The sequence below is a fragment of the Trachypithecus francoisi genome, unplaced genomic scaffold, assembly GCF_009764315.1.
Source record: "Trachypithecus francoisi isolate TF-2019V2 unplaced genomic scaffold, Tfra_2.0 Lachesis_group16, whole genome shotgun sequence".
In the NCBI taxonomy this organism is placed as follows: Eukaryota; Metazoa; Chordata; class Mammalia; order Primates; family Cercopithecidae; genus Trachypithecus; species Trachypithecus francoisi.
This window is the reverse complement of record NW_022681461.1, coordinates 88013314-88033526: the sequence shown is the minus strand read 5'-3', so window position 1 is coordinate 88033526 and position 20213 is coordinate 88013314. Positions and strand designations below refer to the sequence as shown.

General features: G+C 47.0%; 1 protein-coding gene across 1 annotated transcript in view; it reads right to left on the bottom strand.

Annotated features, from left to right (window-relative positions):
- Positions 1-20213, bottom strand: part of GABBR2 (gamma-aminobutyric acid type B receptor subunit 2) — a 420233-nt gene that overhangs the window by 70105 nt on the left and 329915 nt on the right. The window contains exons 12-13 of the mRNA XM_033238002.1: positions 15130-15237; positions 5979-6101 (exon numbers count right to left, since the gene is read on the bottom strand). Coding sequence (XP_033093893.1) covers positions 5979-6101; positions 15130-15237 — 231 coding nt within the window. The remainder of the gene's footprint in view (positions 1-5978; positions 6102-15129; positions 15238-20213) is intronic.

The following is a 20213-nucleotide window of genomic DNA, read 5'->3' as shown; positions in this document are numbered from 1 at the left end:
AAGCAACTAAGATGCCCTTCAATGGGTGAACGAATAAACAAACGGTGGTACATCCAGGAAATAGGATATTACTCAGTGATAAAAAGAAATGAGCTACCAGGAAATAAGATATTATTCAGTGATAAAAGGAAGTGAGCTATCAAGCCACAAAAATATATGTAGAAACCTTAAACGCATATTACTAAATGAAAGAAGCCAGGCTAAAAAGGCTACATACTCTATGATTCTAACTATATGACATTCTGGAAAAGAAAAAACTATGGATCAGTGGTTGTAAAGGATTAGTAAAGCACAGAGGATATTTAGAACAGTGAATCTACCCTGTATGATACTGTAATGGTGACTACGTGACATGCATTTGGCAAAGTCCATAGAACAGTGAACCCTAATGTAAACTAGGGACTGTGGTGAAGAATAATGCATCAATATTGGTTGATCATTTGAAAAAATGTACCAGACAATGCAAGATGTTAATAACAAGTGAAATGGTGGGGGTGGATGGAGGGTACATGGGAACTCTTTGTACTTATGTTAACCTTTTCTGTAAACCTAAAACTACCCTAAGAAATAAAGTCTATTAAGTAAGTATAAATAAAATTAAAAAATTAAATACATCTGCTGGGCATGGTGACTCATTCCTGTCATTACAGCACTTTGGAAGGCCAGGGCAGGTGGAACAGCTGAGCCCAGGAATTGGAGACTAGTCTAGGCAACATGATGAAACTCCGTCTTTACAAAAAATACAAAAATTAACGGGGTGTGGCGGCGCATGCCTGTAGTCCCAGCTACTCGGGAGGCTGAGGTGGGGGGATCACCTGAGTCAGGGGAGGTACAGTGAGCTGTGATCTTGCCATTGCACTCCAGTCTGGGCAAGAGAGTGAGATCCTGTCTCAAAACAAAACAAAACAAACAAACAGACAAACAAACAAACAAACAAAAAACCACCACCACCACCAACAAAACCCACACCATACTTTCTGAAGAGTAGATATAATGTATATGTACGATTTGAAGAACAGAATTGCCAGAACCTTACAGGACCTGTGTGCCTGTCTCAATCATATCCTCCTATCCTGCCCACGAAGAGGTAACCACAATCTTGAATTCTGTGTTAGCAATTGCCTTCTTCTTTTTTTAAAAAATGGTTTTGCTACCTACGTATGCATCCTTAAACAATATTCTGTTCAGTTTCTCCAGGGTTTGAACTTGAAGCATGTGAAAGCCTGTTTTGGGTATTCATGCGTGACTTGCTGTTTTTGCTCATTGCTGTGTTGTTGAGGTGCCTCCAAAGTGATATGTGTGGCTGTGGCTCATTCATTCCCACAGCCGTACAGTCTTCCTTTCTTTGAAAATACCATAATGCACATATCCATTCTGTTCCTACGGGCTATTTAGGATGCTCCCAGTTTTTGGCTGTTACGAACAGTGCTGCTGTGAACACCCAGGCTTGGGTCTCCTTGGGCATATGTGTGAGACTTTCCCTAGGGATGTGTCCTAGTGGAATGGCTGGGCTGTGGGGCATGTGCATCTTTGACATGATTCATGTTAAATAGTTTTCCAAGTGGTTGGGCCAATGTACACTGGAGTAGCACTGTGTGTTGTGTTCCCTGCCTGTGTCCTCTTAGCACTCGGTTCAGTGGACACACTGCCTGCTCTCCAAATGCAGCGGCCTCTGCCTGAGTGTCCCTCCCAGCTCCCACACCTGCTCAGGCCTCCCTGGCTTTCAGCTGAAAAGCCTTCTTTGACCCTATGAGGCCAGATGGTCATCCCTCCTCGGACTCCACAGCATCCTGTACCATGGGGGTTGCAAATTAGCCACTGTCTCCCTAACTGCTCTAAGGGGTCCTTGAAGGAAGGGCCACATCTCATTTACTCCTGTATCTCTGAGTTCAGCATGGGGGCCCAATGCATAGCTGGTGGAAAAGGTGAGAGTGAGGCTGGAATCAGTTTGGGGCATGAGGAGGCTGTAGGGTGCTGAGCCACAGCCGGAGGCTCGGCAGTGGCAGGGGCGTCATGGAGTCAGGCTCCAGGACCACAGCCACACAGTTAGCCTGCTCTGAGAGAGGCTGTGTGCAGCCCCTGAAAGAAGAAAGAGGCAGTGAAACCAGAAGTCAGAACCTCTGTCCCCCACCTCAGGGACCCTTTCCACCCGTATGTGGAGTTGGATGGCAACACAGTTGAAAGCAGACCACCTGGGGTGGAATCCAGGCTCCGCCACTCACTGGCTGCATGACCTGGGCCAGTCACTGAAGGTCTCTGTGTCTCCGTTTCCTTATCTATAAAATGGGGGCAAAAATGTCTCCTACCTCACAGGATTATAATAAAGATTAAATTAAATGAGTTCATATTTGTAAAGCATTTAGAACAGTACCTGGCACATGACAAGTGCTACAGAAATACTTACGACATAGAAATGGCCGGGCACGGTGGTTCACACCTGTAATCCCAGCACTTTGGGAGGCCGAGGTGGGTGGATCACTTGAGGCCAGGAGTTTGAGACCAACCTGGACAACATGGTGAAAGCCCGTCTCTACTAAAAATACAAAATTTAGTCAGGTGTGGTGGTACACGCCTGTAGTCCCAGCTGCTTAGGAGGTTGAGGAATGAGAATCACTTGAACCTGGGAGATGGAGGTTGCAGTGAGCCAAGCTCATGCCACTGCACTGCAGCCTGGGTAACAGAGTGAGACTCTGTCTCCAAATAAAAATAAAATCAATCAATCAATCAATCAATCAATATTTATCAATCAATATCAGAAATGAATAAGGGTGGGGGGCTGGGTTGCCCCCAGTAGGCCTCCAGGGGACTTTTACTCCAAGGACCCGTGAGTACAGTCTCCCAGGATGAATCACTTCCATGGGTCCTTCCTGTTATTCTCAAGCCCTGGGTTCTGTTTATTTCCCTCTCACTGCTTTCACAGTCGACAGCGATCTGAAGTGACAGGGTTATTTGTCTGCAGGTTGAGTCTGCTTCACTACTTGCCTGCAGGCTGCCATGAGGCTGTGGCTGCCATGGCTACCTGTGTCTTCCCATGGAAGATGCCAGCCGTGGGGTGCTGGGTGGGCTGTGTGGGGGCTGGCTGAGCCATGGCCCTGTTCTAGAGAAGCTCAGCAGAGACTTCTGACTTGCTGGGTGTCCTGACCGGGGAATGTTTGGGATGCTGGGGGAGGAAGTGAGGCCTGGCTCCAGCGGAGCCAGTGAACACAGGGACACCTCTCCATAGGAGGTAACACTGGTGCTGAAGCTGAAGTCATCTACTTGGCAGAGAAGATTCTGGAAGGGGACACAGCATGAACAAAGGCTAGGACTTGTACCATACTGCAAGGCCCACGCCTGGAATCCTCAGATGCTCAGAGTCCAGAGCACACAGGGGTGTCTGAAGTAGGTAAGGGGGAGGGAGGGATGGGTCACAAAGGTCTTTCATCACCTCTCCCCCAAGCCTAGGCTTTCTGTTTGGAGGTCCTGGACAAAACAGCCCCTTGAAGGAGACTTTAGGATACCTCAGCCCCTGGGCATGTTGTTCAACTACCCTGTTGTGTCTGACAGAGGAGGGTCTGAGAGAAACCAACAGCTTGGTGCTGTTTGGTAGAAAAACGACAACGAACAGGGCTGTGGGTGGACAGATCAAAGGGTTCTGTTACCATAGCAACAGAGGGACAGGCCAACCCTAAAATAAAAGAAGAAAAGTAGGCACCCACCAGAAAAGGTTCTGAGAGAAATCTCAGCACACCCCGGAGGGAGACACAGGAACAGCCTATCTGGGCCTTGCCTTGGACAATCTGGGTGGCCCTGGGCGCTGGATAGCACCTTTCCAGGTTCAGTTTCCTTATCTACACAGAAAGGCACTTCTGCAGCACCCTGGGACTCCTTAGTTTGAGAACCAGAGCCTTGGAAAGTCTGAAATGTGCTAGGGTTCCATGCACAGAGCCATTGATAGGCACAGTGCTTATTACAGAATAGAAGGCAGGTAAGAGCCATAATAGCAAATCATCAGCTAGACACATCAGACTGCACAGGTTTACCTTGTCTAAACGGTCCAGTAGGACAGGCATCCCCATTTCCAGAGTCTACTGACTCTGGCACTGTCAGTGTCTCCCTAACACACCTGGAGCCTTGGGAAACCCCAGTGAATACTCAGTTCCCACCTTCATCTAGAATAGAGGCGGCAGCCATTCAGCCTCCCCAGCCCACTGTTGGGCTCCACACTGAGCCACTGTGTCTCGTTCTGTCCACCTGGCCCAGCTCCAGGCCTTCCACAAACTCTGCCTGACTCACCCTGCTCTTATTCCTTGATCTCTCCTGGGCCCTCAGTCTTCCCATTATTCTACTTTTTTCTCCTCATCTGTAGAAGGGGAGAACATCCTTGCCCTACTCATTTCCCAGATCTGTGGCCAATGAACAAAGGTTTAAGAAAGCCTGCAAAACCGCTAAGAGCTGCCCAGGTGTTGAAAGGCAAGGTTAGGTACTGGGTGAGAGGGTAGTTAGTGCTACTGTCACTAACCTGCTGGGTAACCTTGGGTAAGTTATACAGCCTCTCTGGGTTTCTGTTTCGTCATCAGTAAAATGACGAAGGACAGCATCTACTTCCTAGAATTGCTGTGAGGATTAAATGAGTTACCACATGATGCCAGCTATCGTCATCATCATCGCTCTTATTATCATCATTGCTTGTTATTATCACCGCCACAGGCTCTCCCTAGCTCAGGGGCCCAGTTAGCCAATGATAGCTCTTCCTAGTTTGACATCCTGTCCAGATTTCTAAATTCTGGTGGTGGCCGGGGAATTCTCTTGGGATGAAGTGGGACTCACCCAGCTGTTCTGTTGCCCAACTTGCAGGATGAATGGTGACCAGATGTCCCCCCGTCCAAAAGTAACCTGTCTGCTCGAGTGGACTCAGTTCCTGCCCCCTTGGCTCGTGGGCACAGCCAGTGTTGGGTCCGTCCTCCTTGCTAGTTCTGGTTGTATCTGTCTGGAGTCCCGCTTCCTCTCAGGAATATGTGGAAGGTGGTCAGGTGGAGGGACATATTTCCCCACCTGTTTCATAAATGGCATTCTCTGCTGCTGCTCTGAATGCATAACTTCTGACCGAGCTGAGTAAACCCTCTGTCTCGAGATAAATGAGGCTGAGCATCTTATTGTCTATAAAACCTTCTTGTCTAGAAGGATAAAAGGTTCTGCCCTCAATGCATAGAATGACCATTTCTGGTTTAGTTTAAGAATTCACACTAAATACCACAAAAAGATTTCTCTAATAAAGCAGTGAGAGAAACAGATTCTTTTTCTCAGTAGAATTTGCTACACTGTACAGAAATCCTACCAAATAGCACACCCCACTGAAGCTCAGCTGTACCCCGCAAAGACAGTCTAACGAATTTAAATGAAAGTCAACAAAACTACAACCTCCAAAGGGACTCAAACTTCCCTAATCTGGAGAATCCTAGAAAGACCAGTGCGAGTTCAGGGCAAGGCTGACTGCAAGACATCTAAAAAGTATATTTAACAGTACTTTTATGTGAGGTTCTTGATTTTAACAACAAATATCTGACATCAAATGTGTGAAAAGAAATATATTGCTCATCACTTTGAAAATAATATCGTACCTAGAAGGAGCTTTCACAATGTTTACTCCCTAGCAGCACTTTTTAGGAGATTTACTTTAGAATTGGGATAAATACGCAATGCCATTTCTCAAGTGATGGATCTTATCAATGAAGGCTTCTACAATGTATGAGAATATACTCTTTTAAAAAGCCCAATATTTCTCCTTCATTCTGCGTGTATTAATAGTAAAATCAACTTCTTTCACAACATCTTATATTTGGCCTCCCTGGAATAACATGTCTCAGATGGAAGGAAATGGAACTGATGAAGTGTTCCCAGTGGGGTACTGGGCAGTCTGGGTGCTGTGTAGCCTCACTGTCCTCATGTGCCAGGGGCTGCATCTGCAGGCTTCCCTCCTGCCGGCATGGAGGGCTTACCTCCATGCTGTACTTCTCCACTGTCCTCCGCAGGGGGTCCACGGCCTGCCAGCAGATCAGGATACACAGGTCAATCAGCAGCATGCCGCCCACAATCACAAGCAGTTTCTGGTCCTTGATGATCTATAGAGCGGGAAGGAGCGGAGGGGAGCCAATTGAGAGATAGCTTCCCACGCAGCAACTAGGGGCCCAGGTCAGGGGAGGAACCTGCATCATGAATCCCCCAGCTGGAGAGTCTCCTGTGATTCCCCATCACTCACAGGATAAATCCAGCCAAGCTCCTCTGCGTGACATTCAAGGCCTTTCACAAGCTTGACCTTATCACTCCCCAAACACATGTGTATTTTGTTGAAGTTTGGCCACTCCTAGTCCCTGGTCGAGCTGTGATTTTCACCCTCCAGGTCTTTGTAGGTGCTAGTTCTTTTGTCTGGAACACCCTATTCTTTCTATTTGGCAAACTTCTAATAATCCTTAAACACCTCGATCAATTGTCACCTCCTCCATGAAGCCCTCTCTAACTCCTGCAGCACAACTAATTACTCCACAGCACTTTGTTCACATATTTAATTATCAGGAGGAACCACAGTAGTAACAACAATAAGAAGAATAGCTAACATTTAATGAACACTTACTCTGTGCCTGCCTCTAGGTTGATGGTCTCAGAGGCAGTGTCTCATAGAAAGTCAAATATTGTTATTCTTATTTTATGGATGAGCAAACTGAGGCTTAGAGGGGGCTAAGTAACTTGCTCAATGTAATAAACTTAATAAGCAGTGAAGCCTGGATTTGGACCGAGCTCTCTTTTCTCCAGAATTCACATCCTCAAACATTTACAGCTCCAATCAGAAGCTATATTAAGTTGTATACACATCTTTCCTCCTCAGTAAACTGGGGAGCCCCAGACAGAAAGAAAGCCCATTTTATTTGTGTTTCCTCAGCACCTAACAGGGCCTGGCATGCAGTAGCTACTTAAAAGTCTGATGAATTGAATTGACATGCAAGAACATAAAAAGAAGAAATATAACTCCCATTCCTCTTTGCAGCCTGGGATATTTTTATTACTCTGTGAGACTCCTAGCCCACTTTACGTCTGTTTGATAGGGATCAGCCGGGGGATAAATATTTTCGGTGCCAAAGCTGACCTGTATTTCATTCACTTCATGTTTATACATCCCCTCACTCTCCAGAAAAGCTAATGTGATGAAGTAGTTCTGGGAAAGACTCATGGAAAAACAAACAAAATTCAGGCAGAAGCTTAAGAAATATCACCAGGTTTGGTTTTTAACGATTACAGCCATTTTTAAAGGAGAAATAAAAACCCGAGGGGCCTTTATGTTACCGAATGTAAAAAGAACACGAGGAAAGTGTTGGCTCAGTGACTGCCAAGGAGATCAAATCCAGCAAAACCGCTTTACCTGGGGGCAGGGCACCAGCAAAGCCCGCTCTGAGATTTTCGAGGATATGGTGAACTGCTGGTGCTTTGCAGAAACCCAGCTTAACTCTCACCCTCTGGGGAACTAGGCAACTACCTGCCAGTCTTGAGAAACTGGGACAAAATGCCTAAGGAGCTTAGCAGTTAGGGGATGGGCTGGAAGGAGCCTCATATCTACGTGATGCTGAACACGGGGCTGTTTGAGCCCCCAGGCATTTGCCCAGCTATTCCTGACCCCTGGAAGCCCTGACCTGCACCTTTCTGCTGGCATACTCCTACCCTGATTTCAAGGTTGAGCCCAAGCAGCTTCTCCTCCTCCATGAATCTAGGCATACCCTGCAAGGGGCATAGATGGCTTCAAAAGCTGGGCACCAGAATTTTCCTCTTGTAAACGTCATAAAGTAAATCCTTCCAATTTAATGGCTCAAGTATGAAGTCTGAGGAAGTGTATTTTTTTTTCTTTTTTTAGACGGTATCTTGCTTTGTCACTTAGACTGGAGTGCAGTGGTGCAATTTAGGCTCACTGCAGCCTCTGCTTCCTTCCCAGGTTCAAGCAATTCTCCTGCCTCAGCCTCTTGAGTAGCTGGGATTACAGGCATGTGCCACTACGCCCAGCTAATTTTTGTATTTTTAGGAGTGACAGGGTTTCACCATGTTGACCAGGCTGGTCTTGAACTCCTGACCTCAAGTGATCCACCTGCCTCGGCCTCCCAAAGTGCTGTGGTTACAGGTGTGAGCCACGGCACCCTGCTGGGACAGTGGAATTCTAAAGGATTTAAAATTAAGTGGACCTGAGTTAGAATTCTAGCTTTGTTCCTTGCTACCTGTGTGACCATGAGCCAATCACTTCCTGGCTCTCATTCTGCATTTCTCATTTGTAAAATGGGCAGGGGTAGGGGAAGGGAGAGAGGAGAGCTTCTGTGTTATTCTCCAAGTATGGTATAAAAGAAAGAACACAGGTTTTGCAAGTAGAAGACCTCATTCTAATCCCAATTCTTGTCAAGCGTGATCTTGAGCAAGTTGCTTAACTTTGCTAGGACTCAGTTTCCTTTCTTCAAAAGTGTGGTCAGTGATCCCTAAATTGTACGGTTAGTATAAGAATAAAATGAGATGAGGTACGGAAAGCATTTAGTGTCTGGCACAGAGAAGATGATCAACAAATGGTAGGGTTTTGACAATTAGTGATTCTGTGTTTATGTGTAAGACATAGTGACATCTAGGGGCAAAATGTGATATTGCACCTAAGCTCTACTAGACATGGAACTAATCATCATGTGTGGATGGGTGTACGGTGGGAAGATGCTGAGAATCAGAGGAGAGGAAATGGTTATTTTCCTTTTGGGACCATTCACAAAACCTGGCATGTAACCAGTGTTTGTGACTGAATGGGTTTAGGCTAAGTAGTTATGAATCGTTTTTTATTTATTAATTGTAGAAATATTTATTGAGTGCCTACCCTGAGTCAGGTTCTGTTCTAGGCACTGAGGATGCAACAGTGGACAACATAAACATTCTGCCCTATGAAGCATGCATGTTTGTGGGGAAGACTAGTAGTGAAAATTACACAAGTACACCCATAGGAATACAAAATACAATGTCAAGTAGAGGTGATTTAAAATAATCTTAAATAATGAAAAGAGAGGGAGGAAAAGAAAAAAAGCACTGATCTGAGCACCAGAGACCCCTTGCATTAGGCAAGGCCATCTCTCTATTCTTAGATTCTTTGACTTCCTTCCTTCTCTTAAGTGCTGCCTGAACTTCTCTCTGGGTTATGTCAGTGCTCACTGATGCTATCACATGCAGTCCTCTCTCTGGGGGTAGGAGGTACTTAGTGGCAGATGACAGCAAAGGCAGATGAGCACCCAGTAATGATTAAGCACCTGGTTCTGGAATCAGATCTAAGTTGAAAATGAACTAACTAGTTGTATGATCTTGGGTAATTCCCTTCCCACTCTGAACCAGTTTCCTCATCTAGAACATGGGGATAATATTTGCACGTGCCACACTAGATTACGAGAGCCTGGCTTATAATAACTGTTCAACAGATCCAGCAATTTTTACTAAATGTGACTTCTGAGTTGTTTAGAGCAGGGATTAGCAAACTATTGATTTGGCTCACCGTCTGTTTTTGTAAATAAAGTTTTATGGGAACACAGCCATGCTCATTTAAATGAACGTACCCTCAATTACAAGGAGGGTAAGGTAGAGAAGAGAAATTTACACCTTTACCATACTCATTTAAATGAATGTCATTTGCGTATTTGTCTATGGTTGCTTTCATTCTATAAAAGCAAAGTTGAGTAGCTGCAATCGTGACAGAAGAGCCTGCAAATTCTTACCTATTGACTATTTTGGCTCTTTGCAGAAAAACTTGGCTGATGCTTGGTTAAGAGAAAAGGGCATTTCTTTATTTTTTCAAAAAACTTAAGATTTTCTGACCTATTCAGACTGGCCTTCTACTGGGGCCAACTCATTTCTTCAGGGAACACCATTCAGGGGGAATAGAGCATGGATGGTGCCCCTGGGGCTCAGCTCTCCAGTCATCTTTAGATGGCAGATGCTTCAGGATAGCTACTAAAAGCCCTCAGCATTTTCCTTAAGTTGAGCCCAGAGGAAAGTCCGAGGGTTTATCCTCAGATGCTTTTCCCACTCATGTTATTGTCTGCAACAGAATCCAGTCATATTTGTAGTGAACTTCCATTGTCCTCAAAAAACATCTTCCCCCAGAACAGAAGGTGTCATCTCTAAATTTCTACTCTTGTCTCAACGCTTCCATTTGGTCCTAATATGAGGCAAAATAAAGACTGTAATAAACCTTCTCAATTTAAAAAGATTTCACAATTGGTCTTTAGAAAAAAAGTAACATGCTGTAAAAATATGAAATTTGGAAGCGTTAAGTCACCACGTGTTTAATAGCCTTTCACAGGCTTCTTTTCCTTCAATGCTTTCAAAAATGTGGACATATGGGGCATATGGGATGGAGTTTGTATATGTACGTTTGGGGAGGGCAAGCCATCATGGATGGAGGGAGGAGGGGTGGGAGCTATGCAAAGAAGAAAAGGATAAAAAAACTGCATTGAAAAAAGCATCTGATTGCATTTGCCAATTTATATAAATCTAGTATATATGCCAGTTAAAAAAAAAATTAAGGGGGCCACTAAAAAAAGTCCAAACTTCTTTAAAAGAAACAAAATAAGTCAGTCACCAAAGGACAAATATTGTATGATTTAACTTATATGAGGTTCCTAGAGGAGTCAAATTCATAGAAAGAATTGTGGTGGCCATGGCTGTGGGGAGAAGAGGGAGTTAATGTAGAACGGGTATGGAGTTTCAGTTTGGGAAGATGAAAAGGTTTGGAGATGGATGGTGATAATGGTTGCACAATACAAATGAACAATATGAACTGCCAAAGGCTTTCAGTACAAGATTTGGTACTAATTTTGTTGTGAAAATGATGAAGGCTGGATAAGTACATTATTCCAGTGTGAGAAACTCTTTGGGGTCACTCTGGGCTTTTTAGTTATTCCAGGAGCTGGTTTGTGGTGCTGTGGTTAAGTATTATTTACCAACCAAATTACAGGAGGGTAGGGTAGAGAAGAGAAATTTATATCTTACCCAAACCACAAACTCAATCACGGAACCAGATTGTTTTGAAAGGGTTGTGACAGGTGTAGTTCAAAATTGGGCTCTTCTTCACAGTTTCAGTTTTTTACGTAACCAAGTTGGTTTTTATTGTTATAGTTTTGTTTTTATTGTGGTAAAGTGCACATAAACTTTACCATTTTAACTAACCTTTTTTTTTCTTTTCTTTTCTTTTCTTTTCTTTTTTTTTGAGCAGGAGCAAGATTTATTGCAAAGAGTAAAAGAACAAAGTTTCCACAGTGTGGAAGGGGACCCGAGTGGGTTGCCCCTAACTAACCATTTTTTTTTTTTTTTTTTTTTTTTTTTGAGACGGAGTCTCGCTCTGCCGCCAGGCTGGAGTGCAGTGGCCGGGTCTCAGCTCACTGCAAGCTCCGCCTCCTGGGTTCACGCCATTCTCCTGCCTCAGCCTCCCAAGCAGCTGGGACTACAGGCGCCCGCCATGTCGCCCGGCTAGTTTTTTGTATTTTTTTAGTAGAGACGGGGTTTCACCATGTTAGCCAGGATGGTCTCGATCTCCTGACCTCGTGATCCGCCCGTCTCGGCCTCCCAAAGTGCTGGGATTACAGGCTTGAGCCACCGCGCCCGGCCCAACTAACCATTTTTAAGTGGAGAGTTCAGTGTCATTAACTCAATAGAGGTGGCCCTGATCCCCTCTGTGCATGAACCTTATTGCTCTCATTTCCCTTTCTGTTCCTGATGTCACCCTCACCACCCTTGATGTCATGTCCCCCGCTGGTCCTGAGGCCCTCCTCACCATCACAGTCATCTTCCTCTAGATGCTTGGTGACACAGTTACCATCCTTTGATGTCCAACCTCTGTCACCTTCTAGTCCTCTAACCTCATACCCTTTAAGGAACTGTTTTAAACCCCACTGTCTCTGACATCATTACCCTTAAAAACAAAAGTAGAAAAAAAGTTTTAAAAAGTCAAAAAAAAGAAGTAAAGAAAGTTAAAAAAGTTAAAAAAGTGTGTGTGGGGGGGGCTTGTCTCTCAGATAAGCCCCCTCCCTGGATGCCTGGACCCACTGCAAGCCCAAGCTCTCAGAGTTGGCCCAGACCCTCAGGGGGGATCAAGTTTGCCCTGGCTCAGGCAGTGCAGGAGGAAGTGAGCAAAGCTCGTGGCCTCTGGTGACGACACCACATCACCGCCCCACAGGGAGCTTCCAGACAACTGAACTCCTGCCATTTTCCCTGATATGTTTTGTCGATTGCTGCCAGAGAGTTGGCGTGTTGTTGCTTGGCAGTCACATTAGAGAGCATAAAGGCAGGTTCCTTACCACAGATGACCACAGGGATGAATCACATGTTAGCACAAAGGAACCAACACTGTGCTTCTTCCAAACCAGGATGGAGTTGTCCTCAATGGCAGAGCAGCTCTTAAACCAGAGCCGCAGAGCAGGAGAGGCGCCAGAAGTCACCTAGGCCAGTGGCTCTCTAGCCTTGACTTGCTTTGGCCGGGGATGGGGAAAGCACAGGCTCCTGGGCTCCTCCCAAGGATTCCGGTTCATTAGGGTCAGGGCGGGGCCCAGGAACTTGCCTTTCTAACAGCTTGCAGGCCAGCCACACTCAGAAGACCTGACCAAGACCACAGGTCCCCAACTTCGGCAGTCTATTAACATCAGCAGGGAAAGCTGAAACACTACTGATGCTCAGCTCCCACCCCAGAGCCCTCGTTTCAACTGGCCTGGGCTAGATGACTTCTTGTAGTTTTCAAAAGGTCCTGTGGGACTGCAGTGTGCAGCCACAGCTGAGAAACACTGGGGTGGCCAGGCCTCTCATCTCATGGAGAGTTGTCATAAATGCTGCCGGGGCCCAGAGACGCAGGGCCCCTCCAGGCGAGCACAGGGACAGGGCGGCAGAGCAGGCTCTTTCTCCACTCTAAATGCAGCCTGTGGATTTCCTAAGGTGGTTTGGGTGTGGAGCAGGGGGCAGAGAACAGAATATACCTCCACCTCATCTGGAGAGGACAGGGGGCTGCAGTCCTGAAGAAGGACCTTGGCAGTGAAGAGGTGGGTGGGGGGCCTGAGGAGGGAGAGGTATCACCAGGACACCAGGCAGGAGCCCACAGAATCACAGCTAAGGGGACAATACTACATCAATGTATCCCCATTCTACAGATGAGGACACAGAGGTCCTGAAAGATTAAGAGCTTTGTCCAAGGAACACGGCAGATCAGCAGTGGAGCAGAGACTAGAACTCCAGGCTTCTGTTTTGCCTGTTGGCCTCACTGCTCGGGCTGGGTTGCTGTCCACCACTGGCGCCAGGTAACCAGGGAGCAAAATGCAGGCTTGGATGAAAAACTGGAACAGGCTCCATGTTCCACTGGGATGAGCCTACAGTGAGGATCTGCAGAGGAAGTGTCAGTAAACAGGTGATGCCCACATCAGGATTTGAAGAGTGTGTGCAGGGGGCTAGGGTGTGATGGGTGGGGGACTGAATTGAGAAGAGGCTTTTTGGTAAGAGGTATCACGGTACTATGAGACCCCTCCCCTCGTGACAGAAATGGGTGGACTGGGAGGGAACGCTTCCTCCATGACCTCAAATCAAGAAAGAGGCCTTGGTTTCCAGTGAAAAGATCACTGGGTGGCTTGATAGGAGTCTCTGCAGCCTGGGGGACCCTGTGGACTGGTGTCTGACTCCTGCTTGAGAAATCTAATGGGGGATGATGGACTGGCCAGCTGCTCTGAGGATGGAACAAAAGAGAGGCAGCTGCTACAGTGACATCAGCCTTCAGTCCTTAGGTTTGTAGGTGCAAAGGGTGCAGCAGTGCTTTCTGCGCCCCAGATGTGGGCCGTGGGTGAGGAAGAGCTTGTGTGGCCCTGTCCAGGACTAGCTGGAGGGGTGAGGTGACCCCAGGGTGGAGAACTGAAGGATGCTCAGGAGCAGGGCAAGAAGCCACAAATAGCCAATTGGGGGAGCATTTCATCTGCATCAAGAGCACGGCAGGAGAGAAAGTCCCAGTAATGAGGGACCCAGAAAAGCACCGCAGGAGTCTAAAGGGCCCGCTGCAATCCTCACCAGGCCCAGTAAGCCCAATGCCAGCTCCAAGCAAGTAAGGTATTTCCTGCCCCTTCCACCACTCCTAATTCCAACTCCAGAGGGGTTGGACACCTGGGTGGATGGGATGATGGGGAAAGAATGCAGGCTGGCCAAAGAGAGAAGCAGCCAGCCTATACCCCTTTTCTCAAGGCAGGTGGCTGGCCTGCTGCAGGCCTGAGCTGGGAGAGGGAGAAGTTGTGCCAATGAATACTGTTTGAAGTTTTGAATATAATGACAGACTCTACATATTATAATAGTTACTGACCAGAGGACTTTCAAAATCGTAAGACTTGCCACAAATTTTATTCAGAAGAAAGGGGAGATCCAATACCACTGCAAGAGTTAAAAAGGACAGTGGTGGACAAAGTTTCTCTATGACTAAGAGTCAAGGTCGGCAACATCATGGCTATACCAAACCTCACGGGTGGCGAATGCAGTCCACGGTGTGAAGGCTGAGCTCCTGTCCTACAAGGGCCTCTTTGAAAACGGAATCATTAAATCCAGTACCAGCCCTGTTTCACTCCTCTCTTTTAAGAGCTCCCTATTGCCCATAAGTTAAAGTGCAGATTCCTTAATGTGGCTCCACCCTTCCCTTCCAGCCTCTCCCTGTCCCCTGTCCCCACGAGCTCTAGCCCCGGCCACATCAAGCCTCTCTCAGCTCCTGACCACCCTCCTATCCCCAGGCTGCCATGGATGGTTCCTTTGACAAGGTCCCCAGCATCTCCATGCCCTTTGCTTGGCTAACTCCCACTCACCCTCCAGGCCCCAGCATAGCTGGCACTTCCTCCATGAAGCCTCCCTTGAGTGTTTTGTACCCCATCACTCCCCACATGTCCCCAGCCAGCCCTGACAACCGTGTGTTATAAATGCTTTGTTAACTGTCCGATTTCCCCAGTAGGCTGAAGGGAGCAGGAGGTAGGGACTGTGTTTAGCTTGGATCCCCAGCAAATAGCTCAGTGCCTGGAATATAGTATATACTTGCTAGATAAGTGCTGAGTGAACACTGCTAATACCCTGAAACAGAAGGAGAGTGATTACCTTCTTCTTCATTTTCACATTTTTGAAGATGGCGTGGACTCTCCAAGTCTTTGCAAACATGGCCCCAAAAGCAGTTGTGTAGCCCACGGTGAGAATCCAGGTCCTGACCTAGAAGCCATGAGAAAACAGAGGCATTGACCTTCCTTAGGCAGACGGACTTCATCAGGTATGAGACCACCCTGCAGGGGGACTTTTCACGACGGGGAAAAATACTCCCCTCTACATATCGTTGAGTTTCACTGGCATCTTTCAATCAAATTTCCATTCAATAGGCATTTAGTTCTATCAGTCGCCTACCAGACCCGGGGCACTGGGCACACAGAAGTGCAAGATTCAAATCCTCCCTTAGATGGGCCTAGAGAGAGGCAGGCAGAGAGAGAACCACAGACAGCTGAGGTACCACCAAAAGGTGATGGTCCAGCCCTCTGGCCTTCACTTCCCCTCCTCCCTTCCTTCTTCCTGTTGCCCAGCCCTCTCCCCACATGGTCAGGCCATGTGGCTACTACTGTCCAGTGTGACTTTGGAAGGCCAGTTAGTCAGCACAGGCCAGCCTGGCCACTGAGCTTACACTTAGACCTTGGTCCCTGCTCAGGACTGAGGCCCTGTCTGGCTCTTACCTATTCCTCAGGACCAAGGTGTGCCCTGACACCTAGCCCTGGGTTGGTGGCTAATGGGAACAGCCGGCCCTGACATGAGCCTACAACTGGGATCCCTTAGGGCTGGAACAGGCTGGCCACCATCTGTTAGGTTTTAGGGGCCTCCAGGACGCCCACCTTCACCTGTACTGCATCACTCCCAGAACCCCCAACCCTCACCATTTAGACTGGACACCCTCTAATACCCAGGAGACTTGCACATCTCCAGGTGGGGGCCCCACATCATGGTCCAGCCCTGAGCTGTGCACCACTGAGTTCTGGGGCCTCCCACTCACTGGGACAGAAAAGCCACGTGCCCCATGAGCTGCAGCTCTGAGCTTGGGTCTTTGCTTTCCCTCAGCTCTGTTGAGCTTAGTTTCCTTTGAAGGGCTCCAACCTGCCTTGGCTGAACACAAGGCAGAAAGGTGGATGTGGTAGGGGAAAAGAGAGGCAGCCAGGCTGCAGCAGACAGCTCAGGCCCTCTGCATCCAGAGGAACTGAGCACAGCAGCTTTGCTTGGCTTCCCCAGGCCCCTTCTAGTTCAGGGCTGGCTGCCACCAGCACAAGCAGGAAGTTTCCAAGAAATGTTCCCAGCCCATTCCCCTTACAGATTCATTCTGCTCCTGCCTTTCCGGCAACTTGACTCTCCGGATTTTCAGAGACAGAACATTTTGCGTTTCCATTTTATTTGTAAAAATAGGAACTATTTTTAGACTGCAAGGCCAACCCACTAAATCAAGGGAAGGACAACAGTATCACAGCACTTGTTCGGAAACACAGGCCTGTGAGGCATGAATGCTGCGAGGGTACAGGTGGGCACTGAGCCTTCTATTTTCTTTTTCTTTTTCTTAAAATTTCACAAACAAGGAGAAATCAGACGGGTAAAAATGAACCACAGTGCTTTAGAAACAATGTAGAATGGCCACATTATTAACCAGATGATCATAAAAGGATATGAGAAAAGTATATAAAACAGGGAGGGAGAAAGAGCCAAAGATAGAGAATTTAGACCTGAACATATTCAATGACCAGATAATACGTTTGTCATCTGTCAGAGATGCATGGGACTTGACAGTCCATCTTATTCATTCATTCATTCACTCGTTCATTAGTTTGCTGGGTCACTCATTCATTAGTTTGTTCATTTTCAACAAGTATTATTAGGCCGGAGGCAAAGTATATAATAATAAAAACAAACAACAACTAAAACAACAAACACCAAGGTGATTTTTTGGAGGTGTCAGTTAAGGGAGGAAATCCCTTAACAGGTGAAGAAACTGAGGCCCAGCGCATTTAAGATATTTCCCTTAACCATGCCACACAGCTCCAGAGCTGAGCCTGGAACTCGATGCTTCGTCCTGGTCCAGGCCTCTCTCCCCGACATCCTGCTGCTGCCTCCTCCTCAGATGGAGTCTCCTCAACTCAAATCAGGTTCATTTACATAACTAGGAGCCAGATGTCAAAGGACCAGGACACACCCAGAGGGGGTAGCTGACCAACCTGTAACACCCTCCGGGGACCTCAACACACTTGTAAAGCTAATTTATTGACACGACTGTTAAGACCAATGGTCTACAGCATGTTTGATAACGTTCTCTTGAACATGTTTAATTTTACAAATTACCATATACAGACCATGGGCATTTTAAAAAGGACAAAGATGAAGTAATATCATCATTTTTACCTCATCCTGTGGCTGACAAAGATCTGTTTTGAGGACATGTTTCACTCCAGTGTGCTAAGCATTTTTTTTTTTTTTTTTGAGATGAGATCTCACTCTGTCACTCAGGCTGGAGTGCAGTGGTACAATCACAGCTCACTGCAGCCTCCATCTCCGGAGCTCAAATAATCCTCCTACCCCAGTCTCCTGAGTAGCTGGGACTGCAGGCATGCACCACCATGCCTGGCTAACTTTTGATTTTTAGTACAGATAAAATCTTGCTATATTGCCCAGGCTGGCCTTGAACTCATGAACTCAAGTGATCTTCTTGCCTCAGCCTCCCAAAGTGTTGGGAGTATAGGCAAGAGCCATTGCATCTGGCCTTACTGTGCTAAGCATTCTTTTTTTTTGTTTTTTTGTTTGTTTTTTTTTTTGAGACGGAGTCTCGCTCTGTCTCCCAGGCTGGAGTGCAGTGGCCGGATCTCTGCTCACTGCAAGCTGCGCCTCCCGGGTTCACGCCATTCTCCTGCCTCAGCCTCCTGAGTAGCTGGGACTACAGGTGCCGGCCACCTCGCCTGGCTAGTTTTTTGTATTTTTTAGTAGAGACGGGGTTTCACCGTGTTAGCCAGGATGGTCTCGATCTCCTGACCTCGTGATCCGCCCGTCTTGGCCTCCCAAAGTGCTGGGATTACAGGCTTGAGCCACCGCGCCCGGCCTAAGCATTCTTAATATTTGCTTTAACTTATGTTTTCTTTGAAACAATCATTTCCAGGCCACTTGTCTATTTTGTGAGGGCTAAATTCATTAAGACTCAACCATCTAATTAGTCGTTAGTTAAAACTCAATAATATAAATTTAACCTGGCATCTGGAAATTGCAATATGTTGCCATAAACTAAAAGCAAAGAATAGCTGAGGATGTCTGAGCAGAAAATAGTTAACATAGCAGGCCTGAGACCGTTGTCTTTAGGAAGGTCTGATTTGAAGGTTGGTCCTTAGCTGGTATCTGAGAGCTTGGATTCTGGATGGTTCCCACCATCTCCTCAATGATAAGAGCAGCTCACTGTGCCTAAATGGGTTGTGCAAACAACATGGTTTATGCTGAACACTGCCTTCCTTCTGCGAGTCTGGAATTTTGTTATGTAGTAGGCAGACGGTGTCAACATATCCATCCCCCAACTAAAATCCCTGGGCATGGCATCTCTAATGTGCTTCCCTGGGCAGCATTTCACATATGTGGTCGCTACTCATTGCTGGGGGAAGTAAGCGTGTCCTGTGCACCTCTGCCGTGATAGGGCTATCAGAAGCTGGCACCTGGTTTCCCCTGGACTTCACCTCCCCATGTGCCTTTTCCTTTGCTGATATTGCTGTGTATTCTTTCAGTGTAATAAGTCATAGCTGCGAGTATGACTACACGCTGAGCCCTGAGAGTCCTAGTGAATCATTGAACTTGGGGGTTGTCTTGGAGACTCTCAATGCTGCATCCCATTGCTGTCTGGTGTAGAGAACTGACTAACCACCTTGTCTTTGGGAGCGTTCCTGCCTATAATCACCAGACACCTGCTGCCAGGGCTCCACAGTCAGTCCCTGTATTAAGTGTTAGTCCAGCTTAAGCTTCTGGGATTTAAACCCATTGCTGCCCCACAGACCCCTCAGGTTAAACTCCAAATTCTTAGCAGGCAGGGTGCAGCCCCCTCCACCCTACCTCTTCTGATATTCCTCAAGCCATCATCCTGCACTGCTCAGTCTTTCCCCTCACATCACACTGGTTCATGCTGCCAGGTCTGACACGTGCTGTTTCCTCCACCAAAATGCCATTCCTTGTTCAATGTTCTTCACAACTTCTCATGCATCCTCTGAAATCCAAGCTTATGAGCCACTTCCTCTGAGAAGCCTACTGAGACCTTGCAGGGAGGTCCTGACCACTTCCTCCTCACGACTTCTGCCTTCAAGCATGTTTCTGCTCTGCTGGTCACACAGAGATGACATCTATCTGATCACCTGTCTGCCTCTCCCACTAGATGAAGCTACTGGGAGGCAGGGCCTGCTGTGCCCACCTTTAAATCTCTGGAGCCAAGAGGAGACAATCAGGCTGGATGGGCCAGTTTAAGAGGTTGTAAACCCTTTGTCACCACAGATGTGCAAGTTGAGCCCAAGCAAGCAAAATAAAGGAAGACCACAGAGAGAACTAGAGCATTTGATAGCAAAAGAGGCTGAGCTCATGGCCTCAGCTGTCCCTTCTACATGATGTCTGGCAGGTAGTGAGCTCCCCATCACTCCACATATTCAAGCAAAGCTTGGAAGACACCCACCCCCCCCCGCTGCCCCGCTTCTCCCCCTCCATCAGAATGCTGCAGGGGCATTTCCTACACTGAGGGAGGTTTCATTTAACGACATCCAGGTGCCTCCCTTCTACGTGGCTCTATGATGCCGAATAAACTAGAAGGTTTCATCTGAAGGGTTCTAATGATTCTGTTTTCCAATATGCTACCACCAATACAAGTCTCTACTGATTCATCAACACCAACCAGCTACGTCACTTTTTCTCCTCAAGTCTTACATGTGTTTATTTTTCTGATTTAACATCTTTCTTTTTCTCCCCTTAGCCATCAAGTACTCAGCCCGCTCTGCAAACTGCCTTGAACATAACACATCCATGGGGGAAGACAAACTTTCGGCAGGCAGTGCCCATCTCCGTCTCAGCTATGAAAAAGGAAAAAGAAATGAGAGCACATCTCCAAACGGAAGGAAACATCTATGCCCAGAACAATTCTGCTCAGCCGCTTGCTC